General features: G+C 36.3%; 1 protein-coding gene across 2 annotated transcripts; it reads right to left on the bottom strand.

Annotated features, from left to right (window-relative positions):
* Positions 1-147: 147 nt before the first annotated feature.
* Positions 148-2,650, bottom strand: LOC141676900 (uncharacterized). 2 transcript variants are annotated; one of them, XM_074482624.1, is made up of 3 exons: positions 1,714-2,650; positions 596-767; positions 148-475 (listed from the first exon to the last, which is right to left on the bottom strand). In XM_074482624.1, exon 1 carries the CDS (start codon positions 2,535-2,537, stop codon positions 1,878-1,880), a length of 660 nt encoding a protein of 219 aa, XP_074338725.1. In that variant the 5' UTR covers positions 2,538-2,650; the 3' UTR covers positions 148-475; positions 596-767; positions 1,714-1,877. The 2 variants fall into 2 exon arrangements, with proteins under 2 accessions (XP_074338725.1, XP_074338724.1); XM_074482623.1 differs by having other exon boundaries at positions 148-767.
* Between the last annotated feature and the right edge of the window lie 15,412 nt (positions 2,651-18,062).

The raw sequence follows: 18,062 nt of genomic DNA, 5'->3' as shown, positions 1-18,062 counted from the left end.
AAAATGACTTGGTTGAGCATATCTGGGAGTTCCATAATAATCGTTAATTTTTTTCAATTGTACTAATTCTACTTTACTGCATGTGTTTTTTTTATTTAATATTTTTAATTAGTTGAATGTATTTTAATTACAAGACATGTCTTTTGTTTTAATATTAATTTTTTTACTAATTAATTAGGATTATTACAATTGAATTATTATTAAGTTGAAATAAATTTACATAATAAGATATTACACAATTTCATATTATATAATATAATAGAAGAGCAAATAGTCCTACTACTGTAGTAACTCGACACCAACATTGGAGGAGGTTGCCCATTTCAGAAGCAATTCCATTTACGTCCATTTACGTCCACGTGTCCTGACACCTTTTACAGCAATAAGGCAAATGGCCTCAAGAGCACCGGAGGTGCTCTAAGTATCTTGAATGACAAAGTCTTGTGTATGGAAATAATTGAGCTTCTGACGTCTCCTTATTCAACAATGAAGTAAATACAAGCGAAGGCATGAGAGACAGAATGACAATATTGAGTTGACCTCTTTAATAAAACATGTTTACACGGAAAAACCAAGGTAGAACAAAGGCAATTACCAGGCATGCCAATAAGAAGTTACAAAATGGTTGTCCCCTCCAACACCCTCGACGCCTTTCAGATGCCTGAATACCATAACCGCTTAACATTCTAATGTTCCACTCTTCCACAAATCTATTATCTTCAATACCTGTTATATTTTTTGCAGTTTCACCACAGATTTCGCACAACCTGCATGAAAGGATATTTCTTGCTATTATCTACAACTTGCCTTAACTGTTCTCACGATGGTTCAAGAAAAAATATATTCAGAACAAACAGCCTAAAATTGCAAACTTACGAAATTTCTGTAATAATCCTGCAAAATAATTAATTAATAAATTTGCGTTCTTGAATCTTTACGTTCCCCTTTTAATAGAGATTGCCATTGGTCAATCAGAAAAAAGGGGAATAGTTGAAGAAAAAAACACTTGACTTTGCAATGGAAGAACACTTTACATTAAAAGAGAAATGACCTTAGGGCCTAACACTGATGCCAACTTCTTTCATTTAGTTTTTTCTATGTTTTCAAGCTAAAACATGCAACATTTAAATACTAGGCAGAAACATAGATACTAACAAATACCAATTGAGTGTGAATATCTTCCACGTATTAAACTAGCTCTTCTATTTCAATTTAATCTGCAAGGAAATTAGAGCTGAACCATTAATTAAACTATAACAGAATTCGTATATAGAAAACAGTAACCGTTCATATTGATCAAGAATACTATTGATAAGGTCTGCAAGTGGCATACAATATCCTAATAAAGTAGTAAACTACTATAAAGACTTAAAGATATATCAGCATACAATTAAATACTTAATTTGTATCCTTACGAACACTGAATTTCGCAAATATCTGCAAATTAAGTGCAGGCGTGTAGATAAGAAAAAGGGCTGGAGGGGCTAGGGTGAGCTGAGGAGGGACAGCATAAGTGTACATAGCATATTTCAAACTAAATAACACCTAAACACCTAGAATGAAGTCTAAACATAAAAGAGCAGTGAAATCCGAAACATACAGCGTACAGGAGAATGGGCAAAAACACAAGTGAAAAAACTATTGGTAGCTATCATATGTGAAGTAACACACGTAGTAGTTATCACAAGAGAACACGTATCACTGTATCAGTACCTATTTCCTTTCAGTCTGAACCACGCCTCTGCACAATACGAGTGTGCAACCCCAAGCTCATCTTTACAACCACATCCAAGCTGAATTAATTCCCTTTCATCATAGCTAGTACTACTAGTAGTCTCTAACGATTGATCAGATATCAAATGACATATCCTACAAACCTATTCCAAATCCGAACTTTCATCAACCCTTACATCAATCACACACGACGAATGCTTATCATCCTCCAAAACCTTTACCTTCAACTCTCCCTCTAATACATTACTCGTCATATTCTCACTCCCCTCCTCTACTGGTTTGATCACAGCTTTCATCTCAAACACAACCTGATTATCCAAACCCCTCGAATCCTCAACCATTTCTCGATTACCTGAACCATGACCATAACTCAAATCCACATTTTCACTAATAACTTCCTTCTGACTCACATTTTCCATTTCCAACGCAACACGATTATCCGAACCCCCTAAATTCCCAACTAACTCTTGATTAACTGAATCAAGACCGGAACTCAAATCCATATTTTCACTAACTCCTTCCTTCTCACTCACAATTTCAATTTCCATCTCTGCCCAATTATCCGAACCCCTTCCATTCTCTACCAATTTTTGATTAAATGAACCAGGAGCTGAACCTAAAGCAACATTTTCACTAACTCTGTTCTTCTCACTTGATACTTCATCCATAACTCTGTTACTCATATTTTCAAACACTGTGCGAGCAAACAATATTGACACATATAATAAATGTGAACATGTGAAAACGATTCTCTTTTTATTTTGACAAATAATGCAAGGGTCCTGTTCCGCGGCATGCAGCATGTGGATCTAGATAAGCTTTATCTAACACATTTATGGGTGTCAAATGTATATTTAAGGGTGCAAATTCAATTTATCTTTTTTACGTTCTGCGAATATTTTATGTGAAAAGAATTTTTTGCTTTTCGTGGATATTTTCTCTCCCTTTCGCGGAAAATACCTGCAGAATATAAAAAAAAAAATTTAATCCAAACCCTTGGAATATACATCTAAAGATTCTAGAGTAATGTATTAAATAAGGTTTATCAATCCCCAAGATGTTAAGAATTATAACCAACATGTGAAATCTATTCATTAATGACTTGCATAAACAAATATATAGGTATATCTTTAATAAAAAAAATATTTATGTAAAAAAAAATTAAAAAGTTTATAGCATTCCGTCAGAAGATAGCAATCTTAGATTTAGAAGTATCTCTAACAAATTTTTTATATTAAAATTTAAATGGTCTAGAACATTTCATCACAACTATTTATTCTTCTAAAAAAAAAGGACTGATAGTTGATTTTACTTTTGAGGAATTCTCAACTGTAGTCAAGAAAATGCATCCGGATAAAGCATCTGGTCCGAATAGCTTAAACCCTACATTTTTTTAACATTTTTGGTCTTTATAGGGTGTGAAATCTTCCAAAACTGTAAAGATTGCAAATTGACTGCAGACTTGCTCTTTCCCGGCTAACTTAAATGATAGTAACGCGGTCTTGATTCCCAAGAAGGAGAACACTGAGACTATGAATGATCTTTGGCTAAGTGCACTCTACAACGTGCTTTATTAAATCATAGCCAAAGTTCTTGCCAACAAACTCAAAGTTATTTTACGAGGAGTTATTTCAAAGGAACAGTCTTCCTTTGTCCCAGAAAGAAGCAATATTGACAATGTCTTAGTAGCTTTTGAAGTTTTGCACTACATAAAACTAAACAACAGTGCTGACATTGGATGTTAGTTAAGCATATGACCGCGTAGAATGGAAAAAACAAATGAGAAAGATGGTTTGAAAGATAGGATTCTCAGGAAAATGAATTAGATGGATCATGCTTTTCATCTCTACGGTGTATTATACAGTTTGCTTCAATGGAGATCAGGTAGGGCCTATAAATCCTAAACGTGGGCTTCGCGGGGGGATCCTCTTTTCCCGTACCTATTTTTATTTTGTGTTGAGGGGTTGAATCTCTCCCTTAAAGAAGCAGCTGAATCAAGGAAACTTATAGGGTGTTAGATTAGTGCTACTGCTTTGGCTGTCACTCATCTGCTTTTCGCATATGACAATTTTCTATTCTACAATTCAAAAATGGAAGAGATGTTGGAGATCAAGTTTAGCCTAGCTAAATACGAAGAGCTTTCGGGCCAATCCATTAATCTACAGAAGTCTGACATCTTTTTCAGCTCCAATGTTAGACGGGACAAACAACAAGAGATTAAAGATAGTTTGGGTGTTCAAAATAATCTGAGCTCAGGTCATTATTTAGGATTATCATATTTAATCGGAAGACCTAAGAAGGCTATATTTAGTTTCCTTAAAGAAAGATTGCGAAAGAAAATTGAGGGCTGGAGTACCAAGTGTCTTTCACGAGCAAAAAGGGTAGTTTTGTTGCGTAATGTAGCTCAATCGATTCCCACTTTTAGCATATCTTTCTTTCTTATCCCAAAAACCCTATGTCAAGAGTTGCAATGCATGATGAATAGCTTCTAGTGGGGATCAGGTACAGATCCTCAGAAGGGTATACGATTGCTCTCGTGGAAGGATATGAGTATGGAAAAATGTAAATGAGGAATGAGTTATAGTAATTTATATGGGTTCAACATAGCTCTATTAGAAAAATATTGTTAGAAATTTTTTAATAACCCCACTTCCTTGGTTGCTCGTAATTACAAAGCTACGTATTTTTGTAATAGTACCTCATGGAATGCAACGCGAAGAGGAGGCTTAAGTTATTTGGTTAAGTATATGGAAGGCCAAGGAAGCTCTAAAGTAAGGTTTGAGATGGGTAGTTCGTGACATAAAAAGTATTAATGTATTTGAGAATGTTTGGTTGAGAGGAAATGTGGACTTTCCCGTAGAAGCTGGTATTGACAATAGAGGTGGCATTGTCAAAGTTAGTGATCTTTCTGTTCTTGGAAAAAATGAGTAGGATGTCTAAAGGTGTACAATTTTTTTCCAAGCTGTGATGCTAAGTCTATTTTCGCAACGCTTGTTTCACAATCCCATGTAGTGGATCGTTTGGCATGAAAGCACTCCCTTGATGGCAAATTCAATGTGTTGTGAATATGTTGTGTACTTGATGATTACCTAAACAAAACATCTAAGTAGATCTTACTTAGTGAAATAATGTAGCACTCGACGGATAAGAATTATAGTCCCGACGGATAACTCATTATAGTCCCGACGGATGATTAACTTATTATCCATCGAGTGAGTAGCTTATGTAATAATAAGTTTGCAGCACAGTGTTGTATGCACCTTTGTATAGAATCTGAAGTAGCATATAAGTCATGTTGACTTTAACTAGATATGCAGAATAGGTTGATTAACTGTACATAAGCAATGTCTTGTAATTCTGTATAAGTGAAATGAAGTCAAGTGCCAAAATAGCTACCAACGGATGATTAACAAAGTTTCGACGGATGATCAAATGACTATCAACGTATGTTTAACATAGCAGTCGACGGATGATCAATTAAGTCATCGACAGATGATCTGAAAGTCGACTGATGATCATATCAAGATTCAAACATCAGTTGAACAGTGAAAGCTGACACACAGCCGTTGAGTTGGATACAAGTACACTGTGGAAGCCCATTAACTGGGTAATAGAGGACGAAAAGCAACAAAGATCAAGACTGTTAGATTTTATATTTGTTCAGTTCTTTTGACTTTGTAATCTTGGTAATATATAAACCAAGAGAGTAGCAAATAGAAATATAACTGAGATAGCTAAGAAACAACAACAGAGAAATCTTTGTAAGCACTATCTTTAGCATTTCCTGTGTTCTTAGCAGTTCTATTTTGTAAGCAGCTGTGAGCATTTCTGCACACAGAGTCCTCTCGATATATTAAATATATCTCTGGTGGAATTGTTTAAATCCACCAGAAAGTTTTTAAAGCCTCTTGTTTTTAATTACTTATATTTTGATTCATTCAAGTTTACATTCCGCATTGTGCTAATCAATACAAATATATCCATAATCGAGTTGAACATTTTTATTTCAAGAAAAAGGTTCAAGAATTCCATTCAACCCCCCTTCTATAATTCTTGCTATATTGTTAAGGGACTAACCATTGGTATCAGAGCAAGCTCTTAATCTACAAAGAGTTTAAAGATCAAAACAATTCAGCAAGATGAACAAGAAAGATGCTGGAGTCAAGATTCCTTTTCTTGATAAAGATAATTACCATCATTGGAAGGTAAAGATGCATCTTCATATGCTTTCTCAAGATGAGGCCTATGTGGATTGCATAGAAAGAGGCCCTCATGTTCCTATGAGAGCTGCAACAGGAAATGTACCATCTGTTCCAAAGCCAAGGCATGAATGGTCTGATCCTGGTATTGAACAAGTCAGGAAAGATAAAAAGGCCATGAACATTCTGTTCAATGGTGTTGATGCAGACATGTTTGATAACATCATCAACTGCAAGACTGCCAAGGAAGTTTGGGACACAATACAGATAATCTGTGATGGTACTGAGCAAGTAAGAGAAAATAAAATGCAGCTCCTGATTCAGCAATATGAGCATTTTCACAATGAAGAAAGTGAGTCACTCACTGACATTTTTAGTAGATTCCAAAAGCTACTAAATGCTCTTAAATTGCATGGAAGAGTCTATCAGACTAAAGACTCCAATCTGAAATTTCTCAAATCTCTTCCAAAGGAATGGAAACCAATGACAGTCTCATTGAGAAACTCACAAGATTATATGGAGTTTACTTTGGAGAGACTGTATGACATTCTGAAGACCTATGAGCTTGAGATAGAGCAGGATGAAAGAATGGAGAGAGGAAAGAAGAAAGGAGGATCCATTGCACTAGTGGCTGAACTGGAAAAGGAGAAGGAAGTGAAGATGGAAGCTGTGGAATCAACTTCAAAGGCCTGTGAAAGCAAGGGTAAAAGGCTAGCTGCAGAAAGTGAAGATTCATTGAGCCAAGATGACATGGAGGACATTGATGAGCACATAGCATTCCTTTCAAGAAGATTTGCCAAGCTCAAGTTCAAGAAGAACTTTGGAGCTGCCAAGCCAAATAGAAACATGGTGGATAAATCAAAATTCAAGTGTTTCAAATGTGGCTTGGCAGGGCATTTTGCAAATGAGTGTAGAAAGTCAGATTCCAGTAAGAAAAGATTTGAGTCTGTGGATTATAAGCAAAAATACTTTGATCTACTCAAACAGAAGGAAATGGCTTTTATTACACAAGAGAATGACTGGGCAGCTGAGGGTTTGGATGAAGATGAGGATGTCAGCTATGTCAATCTAGCCCTTATGGCCAAGTCTGATGAAACAGAGATAAGTTCCTCAAGCAATCAGGTAATCACTACAAACCTTGCACATTTATCTAAAGCTGAGTGTAATGATGCAATAAATGACATGTCTACAGAATTGTATCATTTGCGTGTTACACTTAAGTCCCTCACTAAAGAAAATACTAAAATCAAAGAAAACAACTTGTTTTTGAGTGAGAGAAATAATGTGCTTGAGTCTCAGTTTGTTGAGTTTGAGAAACTAAAAATTGAGTGTAGAATTGCCAAGGAAGAATTAACTGAGTCCTTGAAAAAGGAAGAAATTTTAAAGAAGCAGCTCGATCGTGAACAGGAGGTGATTAAAGCATGGAAAACATCCAGAGATGTTCATGCTCAAATCACCAAGGTTCAAGGAATTGAGTCTTTTTGTGATGAAGCCTGGAAAAAGAATAAGGAGAAACTAGAACCTATTTTGGTAGATGGATTGCTGACAGATGTAGACTCGACGGATGATGAGAACTATCCGTCGGATAACAAAAAGTGTTATCCGTTGAATGATAAAAATCCTCATCCGTCGGCTGTGAGCAAACCCATTAGCAAAGCCAAATTAACCAAGCTAAATGAAAAGTATGGGTCTATTTCCAAGAACTTTGTTTCAGGAGAGTCAAGTCAAGCCAAGAAAGGGAAGAAGACTAATGTTGGTCACATGACTGTCAAACAGTTAAGTGACAGACTTGAGAAGATAGAGGTAAAAACAGAGACTAAAAGGAAAAACAATAGGAATGGTAAATTAGGGATTAACAAACATAATAACTACAAACCTGACAAATATGCTCCTAAAAAAATCTGTATCAAATGTGGTAGTGTAAATCATTTGTCTGTTAATTACAAATCTGCCATGCCTACTCCCATGTCTGTTCAGCCTCAATTCTCTAACATGAATGCCATGCCTCCCATGTCTGTTAATGATATGCCTACACAGAACATGAATGCACAGTTTGCTAATATGCCATTTGCACCTAATCCATATTATGCTGCATACAATATGCCTCAAATGCCATTTAGCATGCCTTACTGGAATAACATGTTTGCACCAAGCATGCCATTTCCTGTTAGCCATAATATGCATGATAATTCTGTTGCATCTAGTGGTTTCAAAGGACCAACCCAAATGACTAAGGAAGAATCTGAAATTCCTAAGTCAAATGAGTTAAGACCTAAGAAACAGAAGAAGAGAGCTAACAAGGCAGGACCCAAGGAAACTTGGGTACCAAAATCAACTTGATTTGATTTTGATGTGTGCAGGGAAATAGAAGGAATCTTTGGTACTTGGATAGTGGTTGTTCAAGACACATGACTGGTGATTCTACCCTGCTCACAGAGTTTGAAGAGAGAGCTGGCCCAAGTATAACTTTTGGAGATGACAGCAAAGGTTATACTGTGGGATATGGCTTGATTTCAAAGGACAATGTCATCATTTAAGAGGTTGCCTTAGTGGATGGTCTCAAACACAATCTGTTGAGTATCAACCAGCTTTGTGATAAAGGCAACTCAGTAACCTTCAACAAAGAAACCTGTGTTGTGATTAATAATCAAAACAACAAAGTGGTTCTCACTGGTGTGAGAAGAGGAAATGTGTATCTAGCTGACTTCAACTCAACTAAAGCAGAATCTGTAACTTGTAAAGCAAGTCAAGATGAAAGTTGGCTATGGCACAAGAAGCTATCCCATTTGAACTTCAAGACCATGAATGAGCTGGTAAAGAAAGACCTAGTTAGAGGCATTCCTATGGTGGAGTTTACAAAGGATGGACTGTGTGATGCCTGCCAAAAGGGGAAGTAGATTAAAGCATCATTCAGGAAGAAACTTGATTCAGCAATTGAAGAGCCTCTACAACTGCTTCACATGGATTTGTTTGGACCAGTCAATATATTGTCAATCTCAAAGAAAAGATTTTGCCTAGTAATTGTAGATGATTTCTCAAAGTTCTCTTGGACCTATTTTCTAAAGTCCAAGGATGAAGCTAGTGAAATCATCATCAATCACATAAGGCAAGTTAACAATCATCCTGATTTCAAAGTTAGAAGAATCAGGAGTGATAATGGAACTGAGTTCAAGAACTATGTCATGAGAGCATTTTGTGAGGAAAATGGAATCTTGCATGAGTTTTCAGCAGCAAGGACTCCACAACAGAATGGAGTAGTGGAAAGAAAGAATAGATCTCTTATTGAAGCTGCAAGGACAATGCTTGAAGAATCAAAACTACCAACATACTTCTGGGCTGAAGCTGTAAACACTGCTTGTTACACTCAGAACATCTCTCTGATTAATCAAGCAAGATGCATGACACCTTATCAATTGTTCAAGAACAAGAAGCCAACTCTAAACTTTCTTCATGTCTTTGGCTGTAAATGCTATATTCTGAGAAATCAAACTGATCAAAATGGGAAGTTTGATGCTAAAGCAGATGAAGGAATTTTTGTTGGATATGCTGTTGGTAAAGCATATAGAGTCTACAATCTAAGAACCAACATTGTTGTTGAATCTATACATGTTGTTTTTGATGATAAAAAGATTGAAGGACTAAAAGATGGAGATTATCATGAGAGCCTCAAATTCGACAATGTTGAGATGGTCAGTGATGAAAGTGATGATGAGAGTGATCAAGAAACAGTGTCTAAGGATAATGCAGACAAATCTACTACAAATGAAGCACAAAACTCAACATCCGTCGAGTTACATAATGCTTCATCCGTCGGACGGCAATCTGTATTATCCGTCGGAAGACAACATGCCTCATCCGTCGGTACTCAAAATTCACCATCCGTCGGGTTATCAAAAGGAGCAGGAAGTCAAGGCAGATCACCCATAGAAAGCACCCCAATCTCAAATCAAAGATCCACAAACTCAGGGGGAGTTTCTAGCAATCAAAACTCAATCACACATCAAGACAACATTGAGGTCTCTTCATCTAGGGCTAATCTACCTCAACCAAGAAAATGGACAAAAGATCACCCCTTTGAACTGATTATTGGTGATGTTTCTTCCAGAGTTCAAACCAGGAGAGCAACTCAAGAAGAATGTCTATACAGCAGCTTCCTGTCTAAGGAAGAACCAAAGAAGGTAGAAGAAGCCTTGTTAGATCCTGATTGGATTTTAGCTATGCAGGAGGAGCTAAACCAATTTGAAAGGAATAAAGTATGGAAGCTGGTACCCAAGCGTACATGAAAGAATCCAATAGACACCAAATGGGTATTCAGAAACAAGATGGATGAAAATGGCATAGTAGTAAGGAATAAAGCAAGATTGGTTGCTAAAGGCTATTGTCAGCAAGAAGGAATAGATTTTGATGAAACATTTGCTCCTGTTGCAAGACTTGAAGCCATCAGAATCTTCTTAGCCTATGCAGCCCATGCCAAATTCAAGGTCTATCAAATGGATTTCAAAAGTGCCTTTCTGAATGGAGATTTGGAGGAAGAAGTGTATGTAAGTCAACCTCCTGGCTTTGAAGATCCAAATTTCCCAGAGTATGTCTATTATCTACTGAAAGCACTTTATGGACTGAAGCAAGCACCTAGAGCCTGGTATGACACTTTATCAAAGTTCCTTTTGGAAAATCACTTCACAAGAGGTACTGTAGATAAAACTTTTTTTTCAGAAATATGAATGGCTCTAGCATACTTGTTCAAATTTATGTAGATGATATTATTTTTGGCTTTAAAGATGAGAAACTTTGTAAAAAGTTTGCCAAACTGATGCAAAGCAAGTATGAAATGAGTATGATGGGAGAACTAACTTACTTTCTTGGTTTACAAGTTAAGAAAGTTAGTGATGGAATATTCATTAGTCAAACTAAATATATTTTTGATCTTTTAAAGAAGTTTGATCTAATGGATTGCACATCTGCAAAAACTCCCATGGCCACTGCAACTAAGCTTGAACTAAACACTACTGAAAAGTCTGTGGATATTTCAAGTTATAGAGGCATGGTTGGCTCATTTTTGTACTTAATAGGTAGTAGGCCAGATATAATGTTTGCTACATGTTTGTGTGCTAGATTTCAGGCTGATCCTAGAGAGTCTCATTTGATAGCTATTAAGAGAATTTTCAGATATCTCAAAGGAACACCAAACCTTGGCATTTGGTATCCTAGAGATTCTGGTTTTGATCTAACTGGTTATTCAGATGCAGATTATGCAGGTTGCAGAATTGATAGAAAAAGCACAACAGGAACCTGTCAATTTTTAGGAGACAAGCTTGTGTCCTGGTTCAGTAAAAACCAAAATTCAGTTTCTACTTCTACAGCTGAAGCTGAATATATTGCTGCTGGCAGTTGCTGTGCACAGATTTTATGGATGAAAAATCAATTGCTAGACTATGGTTTGCAAGTTGAAAGGATTCCTATTTTCTGTGACAACACAAGTGCAATTGCCATCACTGAAAATCCAGTGCAACATTCAAGGACAAAGCATATAGACATCAAGTACCATTTCATAAGGGAACATGTAATGAATGGTACTGTAGAGTTACATTTTGTTCCAAGTGAGAAGCAACTTGCAGATATTTTTACCAAACCACTGGATGAATCCACCTTTTCTAGGTTGGTAAGTGAGTTAGGTATTCTTAATTACTCTTGAATTTATCTGAATTATTTTGCAAGTTGAAAGGTAGCCAGAAATTTAACTGATTTTTAGTCTTGGATGAAAATTTTGGCTAAGTCAAAATTTGCATCTCGACGGATGACCATTATCCATCGAGTTGAGTCATCCGTCGATATACAAATTGTAAATAAAAATCAATTACTTTTCTGGAGTATTTTAAAGCTCGACGGATATCAACTTATCCTCATCCGTCGAAGTGTCTAAATCTTAACCATTAATTCCTTGAACATTATCCATCGAGTATACTTACAGTTTGTAAGCATTACACGACGGATAATGGGTAGAATTTTTACAGTTTATTTTAAAACGACTATTTTAGACAATTTCTATTGGGTAATTTACTTCTCTTTATTATTTTTATCAGTTGATTTTGAGAAAAGTATAAAAGCTTATTTCATTCTAATCATTTTCTTTTATCAATCTCAAATTCAACTGTGTTACTTCATTCTCTCTCAAGCAAAAATCCTCTTTCTCTTCAAGCTTTTCTTCTCTAATAATGGCACCCGTAGTTAAGATCATGTCACAGACTGGGTTCATCTATGAGAAGAACAACTTCACTGCCTTGGTCAATAAGGGGATTCAGCAATCTGAAGACTATCATAAGATGATGGACTTCGTGCACAACTGCAAGTTAAGTTTTGCCATGCTGGAATCACCTTCAATTTATTGTGAAGTTGTTGAGGAGATGTGGACAACAGCAATCTACAACTCTACTGACAAAACCATCACTCTAACCATCAAAGGTAATGATTTCTGTATCAATAGTGATGTAATAAAAGCATGTTTCAAGATTCCTGATGATAATGTAACTGCACCACACACTGATACTGATATTGTCAATATGCTCAATTCCATTCACTACACACTTCCTACTGCAAAACTAAGTGAAATTAGAAGACTAGGTCTTAGGAAGGAATGGAGTTACTTGTGTGATGTAGTAACTAAAGTCTTTTCTGGAAAAATCAGTAATTTTGATTCCGTGAACATTTCCATGCTTAACATGCTATACATGCTAGTTACAGACAAATATTACAATTTCAGTGACCTTGTTGTGTATGAGTTAGGTTTTAAACTAGGTGACTTAGCCAAAAGAGGAAAGAATATTTACTATGCTATATTTTTATGCTTTTGGCTAACCATCTTTGTCAAGAGATTGAACTTGAGAACCCAAACAACAAATTAGCTTGTTGGGTTCAAGAGAGGAGAATCATTGCAGACTTGAACAGAGCCAACCATCACAAGGATGTGCCAATGTTCTATTTCCCTGTAATGCTGACACCTCAGGTAAGTGAGGTAAGTTCATCCAGACCCTCAACTATTCCAATCTCTTCTATTTCTTTGACTTCAGGCATAGTTATCGCATCTGTGACAATGACCAAACAGTTGCCTACCAAAGCTGCCAAAACAACTGCAATTTCTAAATCCAAATCAAAGAAAACCCCCTCTGGTATCTCTCAAAAGGTACCAGTTCAAAAATCTACCAAAACCAAAGAGGGGAGTGTGAAGGAGGGTAAGATAGGTGAGGGAAGGGGTGACCATCAAAGAAACCCCAAGGATAAGGTTGGAGAGTTGAGTGAATCCCAGCCTAGCCACACTGCAGTTTCCTAACAAACTGTAGTGCTTAAAAAGGATAAAAGCTCACTTCTAGCTGCATCCTCCCAAAAGGATGTGGCTATTGAACAAAGCTCTCATCCAAGAGCACAGGCCAAGAGGGTTAGGGACACAAGCTCACACCAAACCTACACTAGAAAGAAGAAATCCAAAACAACTGGGGATGCACAGGGCACACACTTAGTGTAAACTGGTGCTAAAGACACAATCCCTGCACCTTCTCAAATTCAGATTGATGTGGCTCCAATAAATGTGGAGTCACAGCCAAAATCTCTCATAATAGAAGCCACAGAAACACAATACTCACCAACTAACTCACTGGAAGTGGACATGATAAACACTTCAATTCTTGATTCCCCTTCTTTAACTCTGTTGGGGAAGCCAAAATCTAGTGCAAGTGAGCATCATCTTTTAGATGATTTGTTGGCTCACTTTCCAATTCTTTCTGATTCTATTATGACATCTGTGCCTCAAATAACTTCAATCAACACAGAGTCAACAATAGTTTCTCTTCCCACCTCATTCATTTCTACTCTCTCGATGGATATTTCTCATCCGTCGAGTAGTGATTGTATCCCGACGGATAAGCTTAACAGCAGTTATCCGTCGGATAGCTTTACCACTCACCCGACGGATATCACTTATTCGTCGAGTGTCTCTGCACAACTTCAAACTTCAATAATTTCAAGTGCAGAAGATTTGGTGGTAATACAATCACTCTTAGGACTGAGAGAGGAGAGTGCATTGAGTGAGAGGCTGGGTTGCTCCCAGGAAAAAGGAGAGGAAAAGAGTGAATCTCAGCAATCCATTCATTCAGGATTGGCAAAAGTGAGTGAGAGAAGTCCCACCTTAGTAGGTGAAGGTGAGGGTGTGAGGGTGGGGAGCCAGGGTGAGACCCTGATGCAACAAAATAGAGAATATGAGAGAAAGGCAGGTACTGGAGAAATAAGGATGGAACCAACCATTGCTAGTGAGTCAATGATTGTGGATGATGCTGAAAAGGAAAGACAATTTCAGCAACATTACAAAGCTGTAATTGATAACATTTCCTTGGATGCTGATACTTTTACTCACCCTGTTTCAGCCTATCAACTGTTGGTTGCTCAGGGCAATGTGGAGGCAGAGCAGACTTTGAATTTAGTGCACACCACAGAATCTCTTCAAAGAGATAAAGCTGATGTGAACAGAATGCCTTCTCAAGCTGGAGAGCCATCTGAAGAATTTGGAGTAAATTCTGATGATGATGACTCTGGAAGCATGAAATTAAGGGGAGCTGAAGGCCCAAGTTCTGCTTTAAGTTTACTTAAATGGGCATGGACAAAGGAATTTTCACCAGGGCAATTTGAGGTGTCTTTGGTAAAACAAATAATAGCTATTCAGCAGGCCCTTCAGGAAGCTTCAGATGCTGGTACCAAGGCTATTCTTCAAGCTCACCTAGACTCCTTACATTTAATGAAGATCCAACACTCAAGACAGAATCTCAGCGTGGATGAATTGAAAAAGGATATAGCTGACTTAAAGACATATAACTCTGAAAAGCTGGATTCAATAATGCCATATGGTACCATGCATGATCTATTACTAAGATTAAGGAGAGAATCTGATTCTGACAAGAAGATAGCCAAGCTGGAGAACGGAGTTCAGGTTATTGAGAACTCAATGGCTCTACTTCTTCAAAATCAACAGACTCAGACAAATCTTCTTATGCAGCTGGCTAAAGCACAAGGCCTAACTCCTCCACTTGATGATAACAAAAAGGGGGAGAGAGAATCAAGTAAGGGGGAGAAAGGACCAACTGAGGGGGAGAAACTTCTAGTTCAAATCAGCAAAGTAATTGTACCTTCAATTACTATCTGCAAGCCACCAGTTGCAGATGTACCAGTTGCAGATGGTATAGATCTTATAAATGCAGCAGCAGCAAATTTGAAAGATGCTGATAAAGGAGAGTTGACTCTGATCAACTGGAAAAAGATTGATGAGGAAATACAATAAAAGTTTCAATTAGTCAAGTAACCAGATCAGTCAGCCATCCATGTAACACCCCCAAATCCGGGGTCGGGGATCCGGGTTGTCACGAGTTCCATTTCCCTCAATAACACCCAAATCTTATTAAACAATCAACTACTCTGTACTGTGACCCCACAATACACACACACACACCACAAGTTATAGTCTCAGAGATGAATACACAAAAAATAACATAAGTCGTTTTATTCCACAATTATATGCCAATACACCTTAAAAGGTTTTCTGAATAAATTTACATTTTCTTTGCCATTATTACAATTCGTATTATACATAAGTCTGGTACATCAAAAAGTGAAAGCCTAGCCTATTGGTAGTTCCTACCTCAGCTACAGCGGCATCAACGCTTCCAGATTACTGTAGAACGTTTTCTAACCACTTGCGAATCGGGAGCTTGGTCATGTTCGTCTTGTCTATCTGATGTTGTGTGATGAAAGAAGAAAGCAAGGGTGAGCAGCAAGCCCACCAAAATAATATGTATAATGATTAACAATATATGAGCCTTCTTATAGTACTCATGAAAGTTTTGGTCAAAAGAAATGAACCAAGTTGATATCTTAATGCGATGAAGTCGCAAAATATTCAGTATATATATATATATACTTTTCAAAATATTGGAAGTCCTCTTTCATGCATAATACACAAAGAGTTCCAGTGTATAACTGTATAAAAATATCGTTACAAGGTGATCTCATATATCTAACCTTGTCTCAACATTTTTCTGAAAATCTTTGTCATGCATAAGATAATCAATAACCAGATATAAGTTGAAAAGATGAAGTTACAAGATACCCCAATATACTTATATCTTTCCCAAATACTACTTGAACTACCACCGTTCAAGTTATAATCAGTTTCAAAAGTTCATCACATAGATGAGACTACAAGATAAGACTTGAATAGATTCAATCCTTGAAATATCATTATAAATAATGAAGTTACGAGATACTTCATTAAGTCCCGATATATATATACACCTATATATATACATTTCATACACTCCTTTAAAACCTCTGTTATGAAAATAATAAACAGAGTTGCAATATCCAATGAATTTGGAAAGGAGAAAACCTTGGCATAAACCTGATATCTTGCTGATCAGGCAAAGATACCAATAAGTAACCTTTTCTACTAGTAGATGGACGAATTCCCCACTGGTCATCACCCTGGTCGCAATAGGACCTTATGCTGGACTGCCACTCAGCCACTTACGCATTTGATGGACTCCCACTGAGCCACTTACACTATCATGGACGCCTACTGAGCCCATGTTGCTTATGCCGACTCGATAGATGGACTTACTTCCCGAACGTTGGGTAAGTAATCAATTCATTTACCAAAATAGCAACCTCGTTGCGAATATAAAATACACCACAGAGCCGGATCCCTCAGGTTTTGAGCGAGTATTTAAATCCCCTTTAAAAGGAGATCTTAAATATAAAAATGAGTTTTGGGATCCGCTCCAACTTGTTAAAAATTATTTTGAAGACTCGAAAACACTTTAAAGAGTGTTTGGAGTAATGCTGATTTAATGAAGTAAATCAGTCCCAATATATTTAGAAAATATCTGAATATTATTATTTAAATAATATTCCCATAAAGAATAATCTTTATACAAATAATTGAAGTAGAAGTTGTAAGACTTATACTTGAAATGAGTATTAAATAACCAAAGATATACTTATACGAAAGTACTATCTTTATTTGAATAATCAAAAATAAGTTTGATTATCGACACCTTATTCTTTAATAAAATAAAGAATATTATTAAATAACAAGCGGAGTCATAATACCTCGAATGAATATTATAAATAATATTCATTAAATAAAATAAAGGAGTCAATACATCCTCAAATGACTATCCAATTAATAATCATTAAATAATATAAACTGAGTCATAAGCCCTCGAATGAATATTCGAAATAATATTCAATAATAAAATAAAGGAGTCATAAGTCCTCGAATGAATATTCAAAATAATATTCAATATTAAAATAAAAGAGTCATAAGTCCTCGAATGAATATTCAAAATAATATTCATTTAATAAAATAAAGAAGTCATAAGCCCTCGAATGAATATTCGTAATAATATTCAATAAATAAATAAGCTGAGTCATAAGCCCTAGAATGAATATTCGAAATAATATTCAATAAATAAAATAAAGTTATCGAATAAACCTTATTCGATTAATAGTTTTGAAAACTATAACCATATATATATATAATATATATTATACTCGGGAACATCGACTCCCGGTTTAGAAATATGTTCACCTTTTGATCCCCTATTCTAAGGGTAAACTCAATACCGCTTATCTCTAGCATAGGTATTATGTAACTGTAAGCATTTTAACCAACAGATATATAATCCAAGAATATGAAACAGGCATGCATATATACCATATCACATGCTACAATATATCGCAAGAATTTGCTAATAACAAATATGCATTTATCGCAAGATCATGCATATACACATATACATCACAACAACAGTATAACGAGTAGAAAACTTGCCTGAGTGCTCCCGGATAGACTTAAGCTTAGAGTGGGTCCGATAACCTATGAACAACAACATAAGTCGGAATTAAACCCCGGTCGCTTAAGAAACTAGACTTTAACCATTTAGAGTCCTAACGTTCGCTTTCGCGCTTAACGATTCACTTAAGTCGCTCGAGTACTCTCGGCTCCACCATTTTTAATAAATTAACCATTAAGGGTTTTAAGGCGATTCTTTCACGAGTGTCTTACCAACTGCCTAACACACTTAACATAAT

This window comes from Apium graveolens, chromosome 8 (genome assembly GCF_009905375.1).
Source record: "Apium graveolens cultivar Ventura chromosome 8, ASM990537v1, whole genome shotgun sequence".
NCBI lineage: Eukaryota > Viridiplantae > Streptophyta > Magnoliopsida > Apiales > Apiaceae > Apium > Apium graveolens.
Note: the sequence above shows the minus strand (reverse complement) of the source record. Positions and strands in the feature narration are given on the sequence as shown.